Here is a 16,256-nt window from a genome sequence, read left to right on the forward strand (position 1 = left end):
GGCACACCCAGCCTCTACCTTCACTTTGTGCTAAATGAGTTCTTTTAGACAGCCTTGTGCTGCAGAATTGGTATGTTCTGGGGACAGGGGGCCCCACTTTATGTGCGAGAGTGAGATGATTCAAAAGGCACTGGCAGAGTTCCAGCATTCCTTTGATTGTTATGTAAGACCTTCTGCTATGCTGTGCTCATTTTCCCTTTCTTTTTTTTTTCCACCCTGAGGCCAGGAGGGAGGTGCTGGAAGGCCATATAGAAATATTTACAGAAGGTGCCCAATCATGCTTCCACACTGAGGAAAATTAAAGTTTGTGCGCCAACATAATGTTTTTCCATCAGTGATTACGCTTGATTTGGCTTTTATCACTCTGGCGTGAAACTTTTTGCCCAATTCTCAGATGATGTAATTTCGTTTCCAGTGGATTTTTTTTATTTATTTATTTTTTCCCAACCCAGTGATCATGACTAAGCTCGAACTTACAGGAGCTCAGGTGTTTTTGTGATTTTTTTTTTTTTTTTTTTTTTTTTAAACAAAATGACTGACGAGGTGGGAGGACGGGGAAAATCCTTGGCTTTTAATAACAGAGCATTAACAATATGTGTAATCTGGTTGAACCATAAAGCTGGCATGCCAGTGACAGGGGTGTGTCTGTATCCTTGCATGCGTCAGTGTTGTCATAGTCTCAACGTGCCCCCCAGCCCTCAAGGGTAAAAGGAAATGTGGTTCCTGACCTCCTACCTACACTTTTCACTGTAATACATAATTTCCCCTAGGGATTAATTCTGACAGTATTCAGTATTCAGTATTCTGATTCTGAATAAGATCAGTGTGAAGTTAAATGTTTTTCGTTTCCCATGCATGCTGTTTTTTTTTTTTTTTTTTTTTTTTTTTAAACTTCTGGATTGGAGGAAAACTCTGACAAAAGCTCTGTTTTCGCTGCTGTTCGCTGTTAAGGGAGATCAGTTTACTTTGGACCAAACTTTCTTTTGAGAAGTGCAGGCTCTCCTGTGGGAGATTACTAAAATGACCAGTTTGGTTTTTAAAGCTACACAAATATTTACCCCCACCTTGTGGACACACACAGAGCACTTCTCAGCCAGATCTTTTCAGCTTTCACTCTTCAACCAAATGGCATCTTTAAATTTTTGACTTTTAAATTTGTCTAGTAACAGTACATAGGCATAAAATAATAGTTCACACCAGCTAAATAATTATCTAACACTCTTCTAACACCACAGAATCTAAACTTTGCTAACTATGATGTTCCACTGTATTTCAGTTAATTAAACTGATTTATTTAACTTTACATATTAATGTCAATATAGGCAACATGTGGGCCTGAAAGGGCCCAATGCACAGTAACTTCAGAAAACACATGCAAACATAGTGTAAAAGCACACAAAACACAACGGAAGTTAAATAAAACACAATGGAAGGAGAAAAAACATTGCTTACAAAAAAGGGGGATTTTGAGGAGACAATAATGTGACGGACCAGCTGCGGAATGGGCAAGCTAACAGTAAACGGCTAATAGAAAACATCTATTTGCAGTATTATATGAACTATGTGATTAAAATACAATTATGTTTCACTTTTTTCTGAGTCACAAATGAATTGCACGCTTCTTTTAATCATGTCTCTACTCAGTCCTTCGCATGTTTTGGTTTCTGTCGCTTCTGCAGCTGTTCTGTCACATTAATGTTCCCCGGAAACACTTCCGCTGTGTTTTGTGTTCTTTCATAGCGTTTTCCTGCTAGTGTTTTGTGAGTTTTTCTCTCAGATTCACTGTAGTCATAACCAAAAAATGCAGAGATTTTGGTCTGTGTTGGTATGACGGTATCACACAGCTGCTGCAGATTTGTCAGATGTGACTCCATGATATGAATCTCCCCTTTATGACATGGCATGCTCTCCTGTTGGAATCAGCCATCAGAAGATGGGTACCCTGTGGTTATAAAGTGTTTAACCTCCTAGGACCTGGTGTCTAGACGAAAATACTTAATTATCTCTACAAGGGCCTGATATTCACTTGTAAGGACATTATACTGCCACCTTTCTATCAGAATTTAAAACCAATGTCCTCATACGTGGATCTCATTTGTATCAGAAACAAAAATTAGGTAAAAAAAAAAATGCATGCCATGAAAGAGTTCGGGTCTTAGGAGGTTAAACAATGCTCAGTTGTTAGGGTTAGTGAAAATATTCACCAAACCATTACACTATCTGCAGCAGCTTGAACTGTTGATAGAAAGCAGAATCCAGCTTACATGCTGTTTAGATCAAATTCTGACCTTATCGTATGAATGATGCAGCAGAAATGTAAGACTTATTAGACCAGGGAATGTTTTTCTATTCTCCTATTATCCAGTTTTGCTGAGCCTGTGTGAACTGTGGCCTTGGTTTCTTGTTCTTTGCTGACAGATGTGGCACTCAGTCTGATCTTCTGATGCTGTAGCCCATCTTTAAGGGCTAACATTGTGTGCATTTAGAAATCCTCTTCTGCATACCTTCTTATGAGTTACTGTTGCCTTCCTATCATCTCTGTGCTGTCTGGCCATTCTCCTCTGACCTCTAACATCAGCCGTAATCACACAGAAAACTGCTGCTTACTGGATATTTTCTCTTTTTCCGACAATTCTCTGTAGTGATGGGATTTCTGGCTCTTTTTAGAGATCCGGCTCTTTCGGTTCGGCTCACTAAAAAGAGCCGGCTCTTTCGGCTCCGAACCGGCTCTTCAGGTTGTTTTGTTGCTTTAATTAATTTATTATTAACAATAATATACAATTATTCACAAAAGGAATTATTAACGTAAAAAAAGTGGTTTTATTGATGTATGTTTATATATAAATATATGCGGTGGCCCCTAGAGACAAAACACGTACAAACTCCAAAACACATTTCTAGCATGAACTGAACTTCCAAAGCAGAGCTACTAGATCACTTAAATTACACAATTGAAAGCATGTGTGTATTGTTTGTGTATTTATACACAGGCACTCATATATATTCAAATAATTAAAAAAAAAAAAAAAGATGTTCATTTACCTGTTACTACCACACACCAAATCCGGTCGTTGGTACTTGCTGGCTTGTGTAGCCACTAGGTAACAAAAGCTCAACACTGCGGCCAAGCATCCTGGAGCACTTCTGTTGTCTTTTGTACGTGTTTTGAGTTTTTATGTGCTTCTGAGTTTTTACGTGCTTCGGAGTTTGTACGTGTTTTTACGTGTTTTGGAGTTTGTACGTGTTTTTACGTGTTTTGGAGTTTGTACGTGCTTCAGGGTTTGTACGTGCTTCAGAGTTTGTACGTGATTTTAAGTTTGTATGTGCTTTGTCTCTAGGGGCCACCGTAAATATACTTTTATTTATTCACTCCACATAAAATAGAATAAATAAATCATATAATACAAAAATCAACTATTCACATTTCAATTTTTAACTATTTAAATTTTCAGCTTTTTCCTTTTACAAATTTAAAGTGAAATAACACAAAACACTGCAAACCACAACACAATTAAATATAAATTAAAATATGAAAACAAAAAGAACATGCATATTCTCTGTCATATGGACCTGCATGAATAAACTTTCTGAATCCTTTATCATCTGCAACTGAAAATAGTTGTGGATGATTACTATACCTTTCTAATGTGACGTTGTTTTTCCTGGCTCTCCCTCTCTCCCTCTGGCTCTGTTCCTGTGCTACTGAATGTAACTACCGCCCCTCCCCCCTCTGCCCAGCGTAAAGCACAAGGCTCGCGTGCTGAGTGAAGCGGAAAAAAGTGCGAGAGAGAGAGGCTGAGAGAAAGAAAAAAAAAAAAAAAACCACGTGACGGCTCGCGATAATGAGCCGGCTCGCGTCGTTCACGTCAAAGAACCGGCTCTTAGAGCCATTTCGTTCGCGAACGACCCATCACTAATTCTCTGTAAACCCTAGAACTGGTTTTGCAGAAAAATCCCACTAGATCAGCAGTTTCTGAAATACTGAGAACAGTCGGGCACCAGGAGTCATGTCATTCCCATTCTAATGCTCAATTTGAACTTCAGCAGGTCAACTTGAACGCATTCAGGAGTTGCTACACCAGTTGAACAGGTGTATCTAATAAAGTGTTGTGTATGTATGATCCTACAAAAACTCTATGTAGGCTGTAGTAGAAAGGTGTCTGAATGCATAATAATCAGTGTTGGGGAGTAACGGAATACATGTACCGCCGTTACGTATTTAAAATACAAAATATGAGTAACTGTATTCCGTTAGTTACTGTTTAAAAATGTGGTATTTAGAATACAGTTACTTTGTTGAAATAAATGGATTACACGGCGGTTCTTCCCTGTTTCATATTGTGGCGGGTCAGGCCTGTTTGGGTTTTGTTTGACAGCTACGTTCTGCTGCTCCAGGCGGCAGCATTACGGTTGCCATGGTTACAGGGTGCCGCTCTCTCTCTGTGTGTTTCCTGGGTGAGAGAGCGCCTGTTGTTGTTGTGCTAAGCTAATAGGCAGAATGCTACAGGCATAGCTCTAAAGAATGTAGCATCATAGGCAGTGTAGTCTGTGCTGCAGGGAGAATTGACTGCCATACCCATTATGTGTCTGTGAGCGAGGGAGGGAGAAAAAGGAAAAGTACGAGTTGTCATCGAGCAAAACGGGAGCTGGAAGCATGTAAATATAATAACCACTGCAGCCAAGAAGAGTGCCTGACGAGCCCAGTTGTAAGTAAGCTATTAAGACTCGACTGTACACCGTGTTCGTGTTTTCCTCCGAAACAATAAGTTCAGTTGGAGCAGCCTTTCAACGTCTCTCGCAAGCAAAGTTGACCCAGACAACAAAGTAAAGCTAGTTTTCGGCTACGAGCCCAACACGGAACCCACCGTATTAGCCAGAGGTCCCTTTACTACGGTTCGGAGCCGCGGACCTATAATATAATCTAATAATATATTAAGTAATCCAAAGTATTCAGAATACCTTACTCTCATTGAGTAACGTAACGGAATACGTTACAGAATACATTTTGGGGCATGTCATCTGTATTCTGTAATGGAATACATTTTAAAAGTGACCTTCCCAACACTGATAATAATGCATCCCATCCCGTTGATTTTGGGTCTGGTCAGAGTGTCTGTGCTGAGCCCCAATACCACAAGGGCTGACAAAGCAACAGAAAGCAGCATTGGCCACGTTGTATACTTTTCTGCTGCTTCGTCAGCCCTTGTGGCAGCAGTGATAGGCGTTGAAAAGGGCAAGTGAGTAAAAGGTAGTGTGATGCTAGTATCGGTGTTCTGCTGGGCTTTGGTAGTTGTGTGTACTTCGTAATGTTCTACAAAGGTAAACATTTACATTGACCCTCATAATCAGATTATAGCTGGGTTAAAAATCCAAACAGAAAGAAATGCTCCATTTAAACAACTCAAGAATAAACAACCCCAGTCCTATGACTCAGTCAGCTACAAAAAAGAGAGTTAAAGCAGAAATGTATGTTGACATTTAACCTTAACATTACTTACATTGCTTTCAGCCTGTATATATCTATATCTATCTATGTATGCATGTATGTATGTATGTGTGTGTGTGTGTGTGTGTGTGTGTGTAAGCCAAAGAAACCACCCAACAGAAATTTCATAAATATTTATTACATATCAATGAACAAAATCAACTACTTTCACAGCAGTGGTCTACAGCACTTGTTTAAAATAACTGCTCAAATAATATTAATATCAATAATAATATAGTTCAGTTTCCTTTGAGGCCACATTTGATACACAAACATTTACAAGTATTACTTGGCATTAAAAACGATGGCGATACAATATTTTAAGACACTTGGTGTTTTTTTTGTCAATTTTCTGTCATTTTGATATCACAGAGAGGTTCAGCAACAGTCTAAACAGTAAATATAGATTCAAATACAAAAACCCCCAAAACAAACTAAAATACCAACCAAAACAAACAAAACAGTGAAAATGTCAAGGGGAGGTAGAAACTAAAGACAAAAATACAGATGGAATCGTAACAACGCAAAGCAGGAGAAGCAGCATTCCCCGAGTCATCCACCCTCATTTAGACACTAAAGAAGAGTAAAAATCCCTCCCAGTTCCTCCTCCTCTTCCTTCTTCTTCCCCTACCCTTTTTTCTGAGTTACGTTATGCTGTTAGAGGGATTCACGCAGAGGCAGGCAGGAGAACAGAGCAAAGGTGTGAAGAAATGAGAAAAGAAGAGGCTCATGCTCAATCTGAAGGCTGCTATGATGTGAAACAAGCATACAGAGATGCACTAACACCTACATCAGGCTAGTCACCTTTGCCAAACATTTCCCTTTGCATTACTGTCACTTTGATTAGCTTTTACATTGACACAAAGCACCATTTAACCTTTTCAGTGCTGTAATTACGTGTTATAAAGTGGGTTCTTACTAATATTAAATGAGAAGTGTAGTTGGCCCTTTGTGTTAGAAAGGATTGTGAGATGAAACTTTTTCTAGATAAAGTAATCCTGATAAAGGTTATTAGTGTTGGAGGTGCATTTACATCACAAGTGGGGTGGATGGTACAGGTGTGGAGGTTTCCCATGTTGAACCTGTGGTGGTTAAGTTTTGTCTCCCTCCTCTGGCTGTGACAGTAATTACACAAAGTTTGTTTGACCATGTTTGACCTTTTTTAAAACCATGCACTCTCACTTGCCAAGTTTCTGCTCTCAGAATTATTTTTATGATTGCTCTAACGCCCATAGGTGCGCAAGCTGGGTTTAATCATGTGGGATGTCACCCTTTAGCTGATGTGGTGCATCCTTAGCTGTTTGGCATCCCAGACTGATGTAATAGTAAGAGCCATTGTAGATACTGATGTTTCCCTGTTGTCAACTCTACAGTAACTGAGCATTAGTGGTTTTATTTTTAATGGATTGCTTTACTCTGTAATCTGAATGTGTGGAGTATAAAATGAGGAGACATTTAAAAGGCCGAGACGGTTTAATGAAATGAAGGATTGTTTTTAGAGCGTATGCAATATTAGAGACTTATCAGTCTCTTTTGAGCCCTCCAAATTTATGGACTAGATTTTTATCTGTATGACAATAACAAAAGATTTTCCAGATGGGCAGCCAATTAGCAATCTGACCCTATCCCTATCCCCTAACCGATAACTCCAGGTGTCCCAGCTGTAAATCAGTGTATTTCTGGACCTCGAGGTGAAAATCAGCAGGGCTTCTTGAAGTTCCAAATTAGACTCAGTGATTTAAACAGCGCTAGCATGGTTATGCTTTCCAATTATACTAACTGTATAAATACATTTAGTATTTTTTTAATGAGATGTTTTGTTTTGCACTGTTAAAATTCTTAGTTTCATTTAGGCTTTAATTTTAGTTCAGTAAAAGTCTAATTTTTCCTAAAGATAAAACTACCTTTTAACTAAGTGCACATTTACTCTACAAAAATAAAAGACTTTTTCATTCCACATACAGAAAAAGACAAAGTAAAAGTAATTCACACTTTTGGTTTTGTTTTTATCATCCCTCCTCTATCCATCTAGCCACCGTCTTGTTATAGATACTCCTGTACTTTTTTTTTCTTGTCTCAGTTTGTTGTTTCTTTACTTTGTTTGGAATTTGGTATCATGTTACAGATCACACTGTTTCCAAAGAAGTGATTTCTCTGCTGCAAAAAACACAACACTTGCAAGTCATGCAAATTTAAGGTCAGGTCTTTGTTATGGGATAAAATGATTTGTGCATGTGCCTTTGAGATTTTGCCGCCAGCAAGTGAAATCACCCGAGCTGATTGCAGTCGTTGGTTACCACTGTAATCGAACATGGACTACAATCATGGCTGCTACTGACAGACACCAAAATCTGGTGGCTGTTGGACGTCTACTTGAATGGAGGACAGTGGCAGACGGCACTTGTGGGAGACTTCTTCCAGGTCTGTCTAACCTGTTTACAACGGATAAGGGGAACAATATGGGCGAAAATGTGCAGAGAGCATAAAATCAAAAATCATACTTTTACTAAATATGGGAATAAAATTGATTTTTATAATATATCTATAAATATGCATCACAAGCCAGACAGGCATATACGCCTGCATGTGTGCACTTTCGTGTATAAACAGATGTACACATATGCATATCATACAATACTTGAAAGTGGATCGGAAATAATCACATAATATACAACACATAAGCTCTTGCAACGTCAGAGGGAGTTGAGAATGCAGAGAGTGTTCTCATGCCTTGGTGCACAGATTTACATTCAGTTTGTGGTTTAGGATCAAACCGGCATCTCAAAGCTCTTGCAGAAGTCTGAATGCACCACGGCATCTTACGCAACCTCTTTGGGTTATCTGCTGCAGGGCGACACAAACAGCTGACACACGGCGGCTGGGGGGGGGGGCACTGCTCATGAAAAAAGTCACACACGCACACAGACATGACTTCAAACCTCCACTGCACCCATCTCGTCCGCTGAACGGGGTCTCAGAATCCCAGGGTATGTAGGAAAAAGCGCCAAGGTATCAGAGCTCAACAACAGAAAAAACAAAAAACAAAAGAAGACCAACCAAAACAACAGAGTAAAGGCGACAGTGCAGAAGTGGGCGGGCAGAGAAGTGCACAATGGGATTGTCTTCACTTTAGGTCCAAGACATCTTCTTCGAAGGATGTGGAGAGGGAGAACGCACTGGTAAGGGGTGGGCTCTCTGGCTGCAGCACCGCCTTCTCTGGCTCCGCCTCCGAACTGGACGAACAGTGCAGCTGGACATCCTGATCCACTTCGCTGGACTGTGAGGCTAGCCTGTTGTGCACAGAAAGACTCATGTCTCAAGCTCAAGCTAGCATTAAGCAAAGATCAAACGTGCAGCTGCTATTCAGAAGTGTCACCTGTCGCTGTTTGTGGACGTCAGCGCTCGTACTTTGGGCTCGTCCTCTGTGTTCTTTTTGCTCATCTTTCTCTGTTTCACCGATCCGCTGTCTGATTTCCCACTTGGTTCCTCTGTCAAGCCTTTGTTGGTAGGAGACAATGGAAAATGCATTGGAAAACTCAGAAATATGCTTTTTTTTTGCCTTCCTGCTGAGAGTGGGATGGTCGATATCCCATTTATATCTGTGATTCAAAAATTAAATACAATTGGTAGCTTAACTTAACATGAGCGTCATAGCCTTCAAGCACTATAATCCACATATTGTGTCTTGTTTAACCTGTCAGTAGTACAAATGGCTTTGTTGAGTGAATTATGTGCTAGATGATTTCAAACCAAAAGTTGTAATTTTCTTGGATTTCATTTAAAATTTTAAACAACTTTTTATTTTAATAAATCCAAAGTATATGAATATGAAATATGAAAGTATTTGAAGGTGGGGACGGATAGAAATGGCTTCTTTAGACAAAAGAGTAAATGTTTCTCCATATGTTAAGCTAATGTTGCTGTAAGTTTACATTTAGTGTAAAAGTACCACATAACAGTGGGATGAATCTCCTCACACAACAGGAAGGCCAATAAGCACATTTTTCCAAATGTCAAACTTTTGCTTTTTGCCTATGTTTAAAAAAACACCCAAAACAGATCTACTTCAGACTTGGAAGGTACACATTGTTTGGGATCTTCTCCTACAAAGCCAAATGTGTAAAGTCATGTGGTGATTTCATATCTCAGATATAGTCTCTAATGCTACAGTCTTGCTGGAGAAAACAGTAGTTAGAGATGCTGCACAACCAAAATGAATGTGACCGTGTGATCTCTGTGGTTTTGAGTGTTGCTTTTAACCACAGTTGACATCTTGAAAGCAACTTTGGTGCATCAAGATAGTCAGAAAACAGCAATAAATCGAAGTCAGTCTGCTATCAGTTTGTGACTGAATAAGGTCAGCTTGGAAACTGTATGATACGATTAACTGTAAATCGTTGAAAATCACAAATGTGTCGCCAACTACGTACACAGAAATGTAACATTTAACAGAAATTCACATCAACTAGTTACATTCAGAATCCAGCAATTTAACTGAAAAATGACACAGGTGCTTTTATATAGGAATATAACCAGAATACAACCAACTGGAAACCAGTTGAGGCAGGTCTGCTATTAAAAACACACACGTAGATGATGTGTCCAGACTGACTCACACTGATTACAACCTGTTGCCAATCTGTCTCCAGGGAACCTGTGCAATCACTGTGTGGTCAACTACAGGTTGTGGGTTTTGCATTCTTAACCTCTGGGTTACCTGTTGGTCAGTGCAACAACTTGTAATCGGCTGCTAAATTTCAAAATATTCAATGGACTCATCGGGCAACCACCAATTTTTAGTAGTTGCAAGGAGGTTTATATCATATCTTTGCTCTACTGTGACTGAGCCACTAAACTGTAATAGCATCTGAGACCAATACTGGAGAGTACTTCAAAGATTTTAGAATTAGTACAGTGATGTCTCGCAGAAAGTTTATCTGGACGTAGCCTTTCCACTGGGAGGCTGTGAGGTCACTTTCTTGATCACTGATCAACAGCTACTGATCAATGACCATGGACCATTCACCGGAGTTGGGCAATGGCTGCGATACCACATATAATGTAATAACTGAAACAACACGACCAGAAATGAATAAATAAACAGATAAAAGATTCACATGAGCAGGAGGAGCCCATTGAGATTTTATATAGCTGTTCTTGCAAACCAAAATGTGTTTGTGGAATTAGCTTTTTTGAGGAAGATTTTAGAATAAAACACAGAGACAGCAACTAGATCTAACTAAAAATAAAGGAATCTCTGTGTGTGTTTTTGACTGACTGTGATCTCGTCATGTAGCTTTGCTGTTGCTAGTAAGCTCAAATGTAGCCGTACCATGAAGGAGCAGATATGTGAGGGATAATCCAAAACTGCACCAGTGGGCACTAGTTCCATAAAAACAACTTAAATTTCCTATATGGCGTAAAATAATTTTTTCGTTTACCGAGCAGCTCCTTCCGTGTGCGACTGGCTATTTCTTTGATCTCCATGCGGGATAAGGAAAGCGAGTGTGTTGCAGAGATGAGGGGAGCTGGGGCCACCATGGTGGGGGCTGGTGTCGTCAGCACTTTGTTGACCAGAGGGGACTTCAGGGGTCTTTCGATGCTGCGGCCCACCAAGTTACACAGAGGGATCTTAAAAATGTGCTTGCATGCCGCTTCACCTGGGAGGAAGAAACCCAGAGGAAGAGGTAGCAGTGAGGAAGAACAATTGTGGTAGATGACATGAGAGCGCACAAAATGAAAACAAAAAAAAAAGAAGGCTTGGCTTTAGTTCTTTAGAAATTCAAAAACATACCATATGTTTTCAGATTTTACAACTAGCAATTGAACCTTTTATTTTTGTCAGTATTTCAACACGTTTGTATGGCAGTGCAATGAAAATTAAATACTTTTATATTTGGCTGCCTAAGTTACCACTGGGAAGCTACTGCTTAGCTTAACGTAAGGATGATAAACAGCTGATTTTTTTTGGAAAATCTGTACAAAAACCCAGGTGGTAAAATATTAACATGTGACTACATTAGTGTTTTCCAAATTTCTACCTCTCATACAGTACTGTGCAAAGATTTTGAAGCATCCCACATTTCTTTGTGGTTTGCTTCTCAGGACCAGATTGTCTTTCTTTAGTTCCACTTGACTCAAACCTTGGCATATTTCATCATGGTATGCATATATTTCTTCAAACATTTGAGCACACTGGACAAGTAGAAGACAAAAGTAGTTGTTCAGGACAGTGAGTGTCTACAGCTATGTGTAATATATTGTAGGGTCTGTCATGATTTGGGGCTGCAATTCAACCAGTGGTGTTGCAGGTCTTTTAAAAAACTGATGGAATAATGAATGCAGAAAAACACAGTCAAATTTTGATGCTCCATTGGGTGCCTAAAAGATTTCAGAGGAAACGAGGTCATGCCAAATACTGACTTTCAGGCTTGTTTTAATTGTACAAACTCTGTTGTTGCTTTTTAAGTACTGTATTTCTCTGCATGTTTGCACATTTCAATATATCACTGGACCTATTTCCCATTTCCTAGTAAAATATAAAGAAATGAGGGGCTGGCTCAAGCTTTTTGCACAGTACTATATATTAACTTGAACTAAATTTACAATACATCACACTCACATACATATCATCTGCAAGTATTTTCAGTGCAGCTTTATGATACTCTAAAACTCTCACCTGACTCAAAGATTAGGCTTTTTTGAAATTCTGTTGTTGGGTATTATGAAACATACTCTTACCTCTGAGACTCTAATGCAGCGAACGGCATTACACGAGATGCACATTTGTAATCTTTACACTAAACACACTTGAAATAACCAGTGACTGGCGTCCGACATGTAAATATTGGCATCTATCTTGTATATAATGTCTAGAGGCATATTTCCGCCTTTCCGGTGCATTCAGGGACTCTCAAAGATTCAACTTTTAACATTGCTCTTGCATTCTGTGTGCCAGCCACTCCAACTCACAAAAACATGTTGTTGATTTTGTAAAGGTATAATGAGAAATAATTTTATCTCACTGGAAATAAAAGTCTTTGAATGCACCAGTAAGGACCAGTAAAAAACAGATAATGACTGCAAAAGCAAAAGCTTACAAAACCTGAAAAAGCAAAGGTGACACAGCTTGATCAAGTCTTTAACTTTTGTATTTTTGTAGCGCAGTAAAACATCTATGACATCACATGTGGCATGCGTTGCAAAACAGTCAGCTGTAATATTAATTCTGTATATAATTAGGACTCTATGAATGCTGATACAACAGAATCAAACATCCACATTTAATTGAAGCCACTTTAAAGTGATTTATAGCGCTATTTATTGAAACAGCACGCAGTCTTAAAATTAATCTTCCTTACAACAGCGAGCTAATGTAACTGTTCAGTAGACATTTATAGCAGGCCATCTATTATTCAACAGAGACTACAAAGTCTGCTCGAGATGCATTGAATGGATGTTTGGAAGTTTTCAAGTGACACAATCTGCCCGCAAAGCTGCAGTGTGCCCACTGGCAGTGCCCAGCCATTCCACTTGGGAGCAGTGTTGGAGTTCAGAAACTGCACACTGCTCCAATGAGGCAGGCTGGTGATAGTGAATGAAAGTGAATCAAGGCGGAGACTATGCTGCAAAAAAAAAAAGGAAGGGTCCGTCTCATCTGAAATGTCAGCGGGTGAGAGGAGAGTTAAAGAGCCACTGTGAAAAACAAAGGGTCACTGCTGATGCTTGACAGGTACACTGTGTTAGTGCTGTTACAGATCAGCTCTCACTTGCCGCTGTGTCGTCCGACGGCAAAAGGAAATAGCCAAAAATACGGCAAGGCATGCAAGTATTTGGAATATATAGTTGCAGAGATCAATATATTCCACATGCGTTTCTGGACCAGGGGAAGTGTCACACTCCAGCAAACTGGCAAAAAAAAATCAAAAATCAAATAAACAGTTGTCAGGGATGTTTTTAGTACTAAACGGAGTCAAATTCACCAGAACAACGTGGCGTCTTTAAGCCAGTGGAGGTGGATGCTGGCTAGCAGCCACATCAGTGACATCTTGCTCACATCACTGATGTGATTACGTCAGATGAAAACCTTCCCAAGGAGCAGATACGGCAGGCGCACAGGCAGTTAAGAAGATGGGATTTTTGTCAGCACCCTTCCACCTTTCTCCACCCCCCCCCCCCCCCCCACTCTCCAAACACCCCGCCCGACCACCCACCCACCATCAGACTGTAGCACCGCTGTTTGGACTACTTTGGATCGAAAAAGAGGGCTGACAAAAGTCACCATGGCGACAGTGCAATCTGTAAATCATGCTGCAGCAGATGTGTCTTCTCCTTCCCTCTTTCCCTTTTCTTGCTCCTTTTTTGCACCCCCCCCCCCCCCCCCCCCCCCACAGCCTCCATAACCCCTCCCTTTCCGCTCACACTCCCTGCATACCTATTCTTCCTCCCCCCCTTCCCGGTAATTTCATAACTCTCTCTATCTTCATCACCTCTGCCTCACTTTTGTACTTTGAGCTCTTAGCACCTTCCTTTCTCCCTTCTCATTCTCCCCTCGCGCTAATGCTTTAATTAGTCGGCAGACAGAAAGGGGGGTGGGTGGGGGTGGGGAAGACATAATGTTCACTTAACATTCAACCAACGTTCAAGTCAACATGCTGCTTCGGAGCAGACAGGGGTGATACACTCTGGGTGCACGTGCATGTTAGTAGGGCAGCGTTATGAGTGTTTTTATGGACAGAGGACAAGTTGTGGGAGAATCCTAAAGTACCTTCAGCATCCTTAGACATGTACAGGGAAAGCTTGGTACCATAGGGGATCCGTATAGAATCTGAACCAGGGATGAAGAAGAGGGTTACACAAACTGAACACACACAGTAACATACATTTAGGAGCACACGCACACACCCATACACATACATAGTAGGTTCTCTATTATGTCTACATCTTCCAGTAATGCAGAATTATTTGCACGGCCAGTTGAACTGAAAAAAAGAGAATTCCTTTAATAAAAATGATATACATAAGCAGAAATCCTGCACTTGACTAATTGCAGCAGCAACAGCCAGACCTTCCTCCCCGTTAGCCTTAATGGAACCTGTAAATACCCACTTCCATCAGGAAAAGACTGCCTGGATGGTGCAGCAGCAGCAGGAACACAACTTTTTATTTTTTATTTTTCCTAAGTCTCACTCTTCCCTGCAGTTCAGACTTACATGGAAACCTTTGTGTGTCTTTAACAGCTAGACTGCACTGTCCATCAGTCAGCTGACAGAAAGTGAATGACATTCTTGTACAAGCTGTATTAATATGGAGGAGATCAGGAACAGCAGGATGGGGAGGTGGTGGTGCTGGTGGGGGTGTGTGTATTAAATGGTCAAACATACAATGAAAGATGTCTGGGAAAGTGTGCTTGCTATTTTGTAACTATATTGTAACTATGATTCGCAATCGAAAAGATCACAATGATGCTTTCAAATGTTCTCGTCCTACAACTACAAATCACATTTAGCTAAGGTACAAGCCTTTTTTCATACACCTCATACTACATATGGGTATAAAACTCATATGAAGATGCTCGAAAGTAAGGAACGTCGTATCTCAGTGAAAAGTTTGTCTCCTTGATCTTTTGGCAGCATGTTGATGAACGGGAGGCCATGTGGATGCCTGTTTTGAAAAAGGGTGTGTTCAAGGATCCTCCAAAATTCAAGAGTTCACTGCCTGGTGACAACCCTAAAACAAAAAAGGTCTGAGACAGAAACACTGGAGAGTGTGGTGGACAACCAGTGGGAAAATAAGCAGTGAAACTTTAGTAGAATAAATATGATTTACAGCCAGATCTGTCAGTATTTAGACAGTTTTGTAATTTTCCCTCTATACATCACCATGTTGGACAATCAAGATGTGACTGAAGTGCAGACCTTCAGTTTCAGTTCAAGAGATCTAACAAAATATTGCTTCAGGAATTACAGCATTTTTATACACAGTCAATCTTAAAAAAGAAATCTTAGAAAAATAAACAATAAAAATGACAAAGAGGAGTCACGGGGGTTACAAGGCAGAATAACACTTTGTAAGTGTTGGTTTTTTTTTTAAAAGACAGTGTTTAAATGAAATAAAAGAAGGCATATTCTGCAATACTCGCTGTGCTTATCTGTCTGTTTCTTACAGCAGAGGTATCAAACATAAGGCCTGGGGGCCAGAATTGGGCCGGAATTAGACACAGACTCCAATGTGACCCACTGGGCAATTTTAAAAATGTGAAGGAGTTTTAACTATATTTTCACAGGTTTTGGAGCGTGATAAAGACCTTCCTCATGGGCATAATACACCAAAGCAAATATATGAATAAATGAATAATTAACCGACAGGAAATTCTCTTTTTGTTTTTTCCCCAGTGGGTTTACAAATAAAGGGCAATGACAGAACCAGAATGATTTAGGCCATTTTACACATTTCTTACACTTTAAGCCAAAGGTTTTCCAGATTTCTTTTATTTACAACAGCAACATTTCTATATCATATAGAAAAACTGAGCTGTGTTGTTGAAACTGCACTCCTTTTTCTTATATTAAACTATTCCAGGGATTAAATGTGTAGTTAAAGTTCTTTACACTAACAGAAAGGGTTTCTGTCCGGCCCACTTAAGATCAAAGTGGGATGTATATGGTTCACAATGTAAAATGTTTTTGACATCCCATCCCGGCCCTTCAACATAGATAAGCAAATTTAATCTAAAGCAAAGTTTCAGATTATGAGTAGGTCCTTGAACACA

General features: G+C 39.9%; 1 protein-coding gene across 6 annotated transcripts in view; it reads right to left on the bottom strand.

Annotated features, from left to right (window-relative positions):
* Positions 1-5,604: 5,604 nt before the first annotated feature.
* garnl3 (GTPase activating Rap/RanGAP domain like 3) overlaps positions 5,605-16,256 on the bottom strand; it is a 78,647-nt gene continuing 67,995 nt past the window's right edge. For 4 of the 6 annotated variants that reach the window (XM_006796795.3, XM_006796794.3, XM_006796796.2 and 1 more), the window contains 4 exons: positions 14,253-14,312; positions 10,927-11,145; positions 8,862-8,982; positions 5,605-8,775 (listed from right to left, as the gene is read on the bottom strand). In XM_006796795.3, the coding sequence (XP_006796858.1) occupies positions 8,610-8,775; positions 8,862-8,982; positions 10,927-11,145; positions 14,253-14,312 (566 nt within the window). In that variant the 3' untranslated portion in view covers positions 5,605-8,609. The remainder of the gene's footprint in view (positions 8,776-8,861; positions 8,983-10,926; positions 11,146-14,252; positions 14,313-16,256) is intronic. The other 2 variants (XM_006796799.3, XM_006796797.3) reach the window with 1 other exon arrangement.

Source organism: Neolamprologus brichardi, chromosome 7 (genome assembly GCF_056152115.1).
Source record: "Neolamprologus brichardi isolate AB-2024 chromosome 7, ASM5615211v1, whole genome shotgun sequence".
Taxonomy (NCBI): Eukaryota; Metazoa; Chordata; class Actinopteri; order Cichliformes; family Cichlidae; genus Neolamprologus; species Neolamprologus brichardi.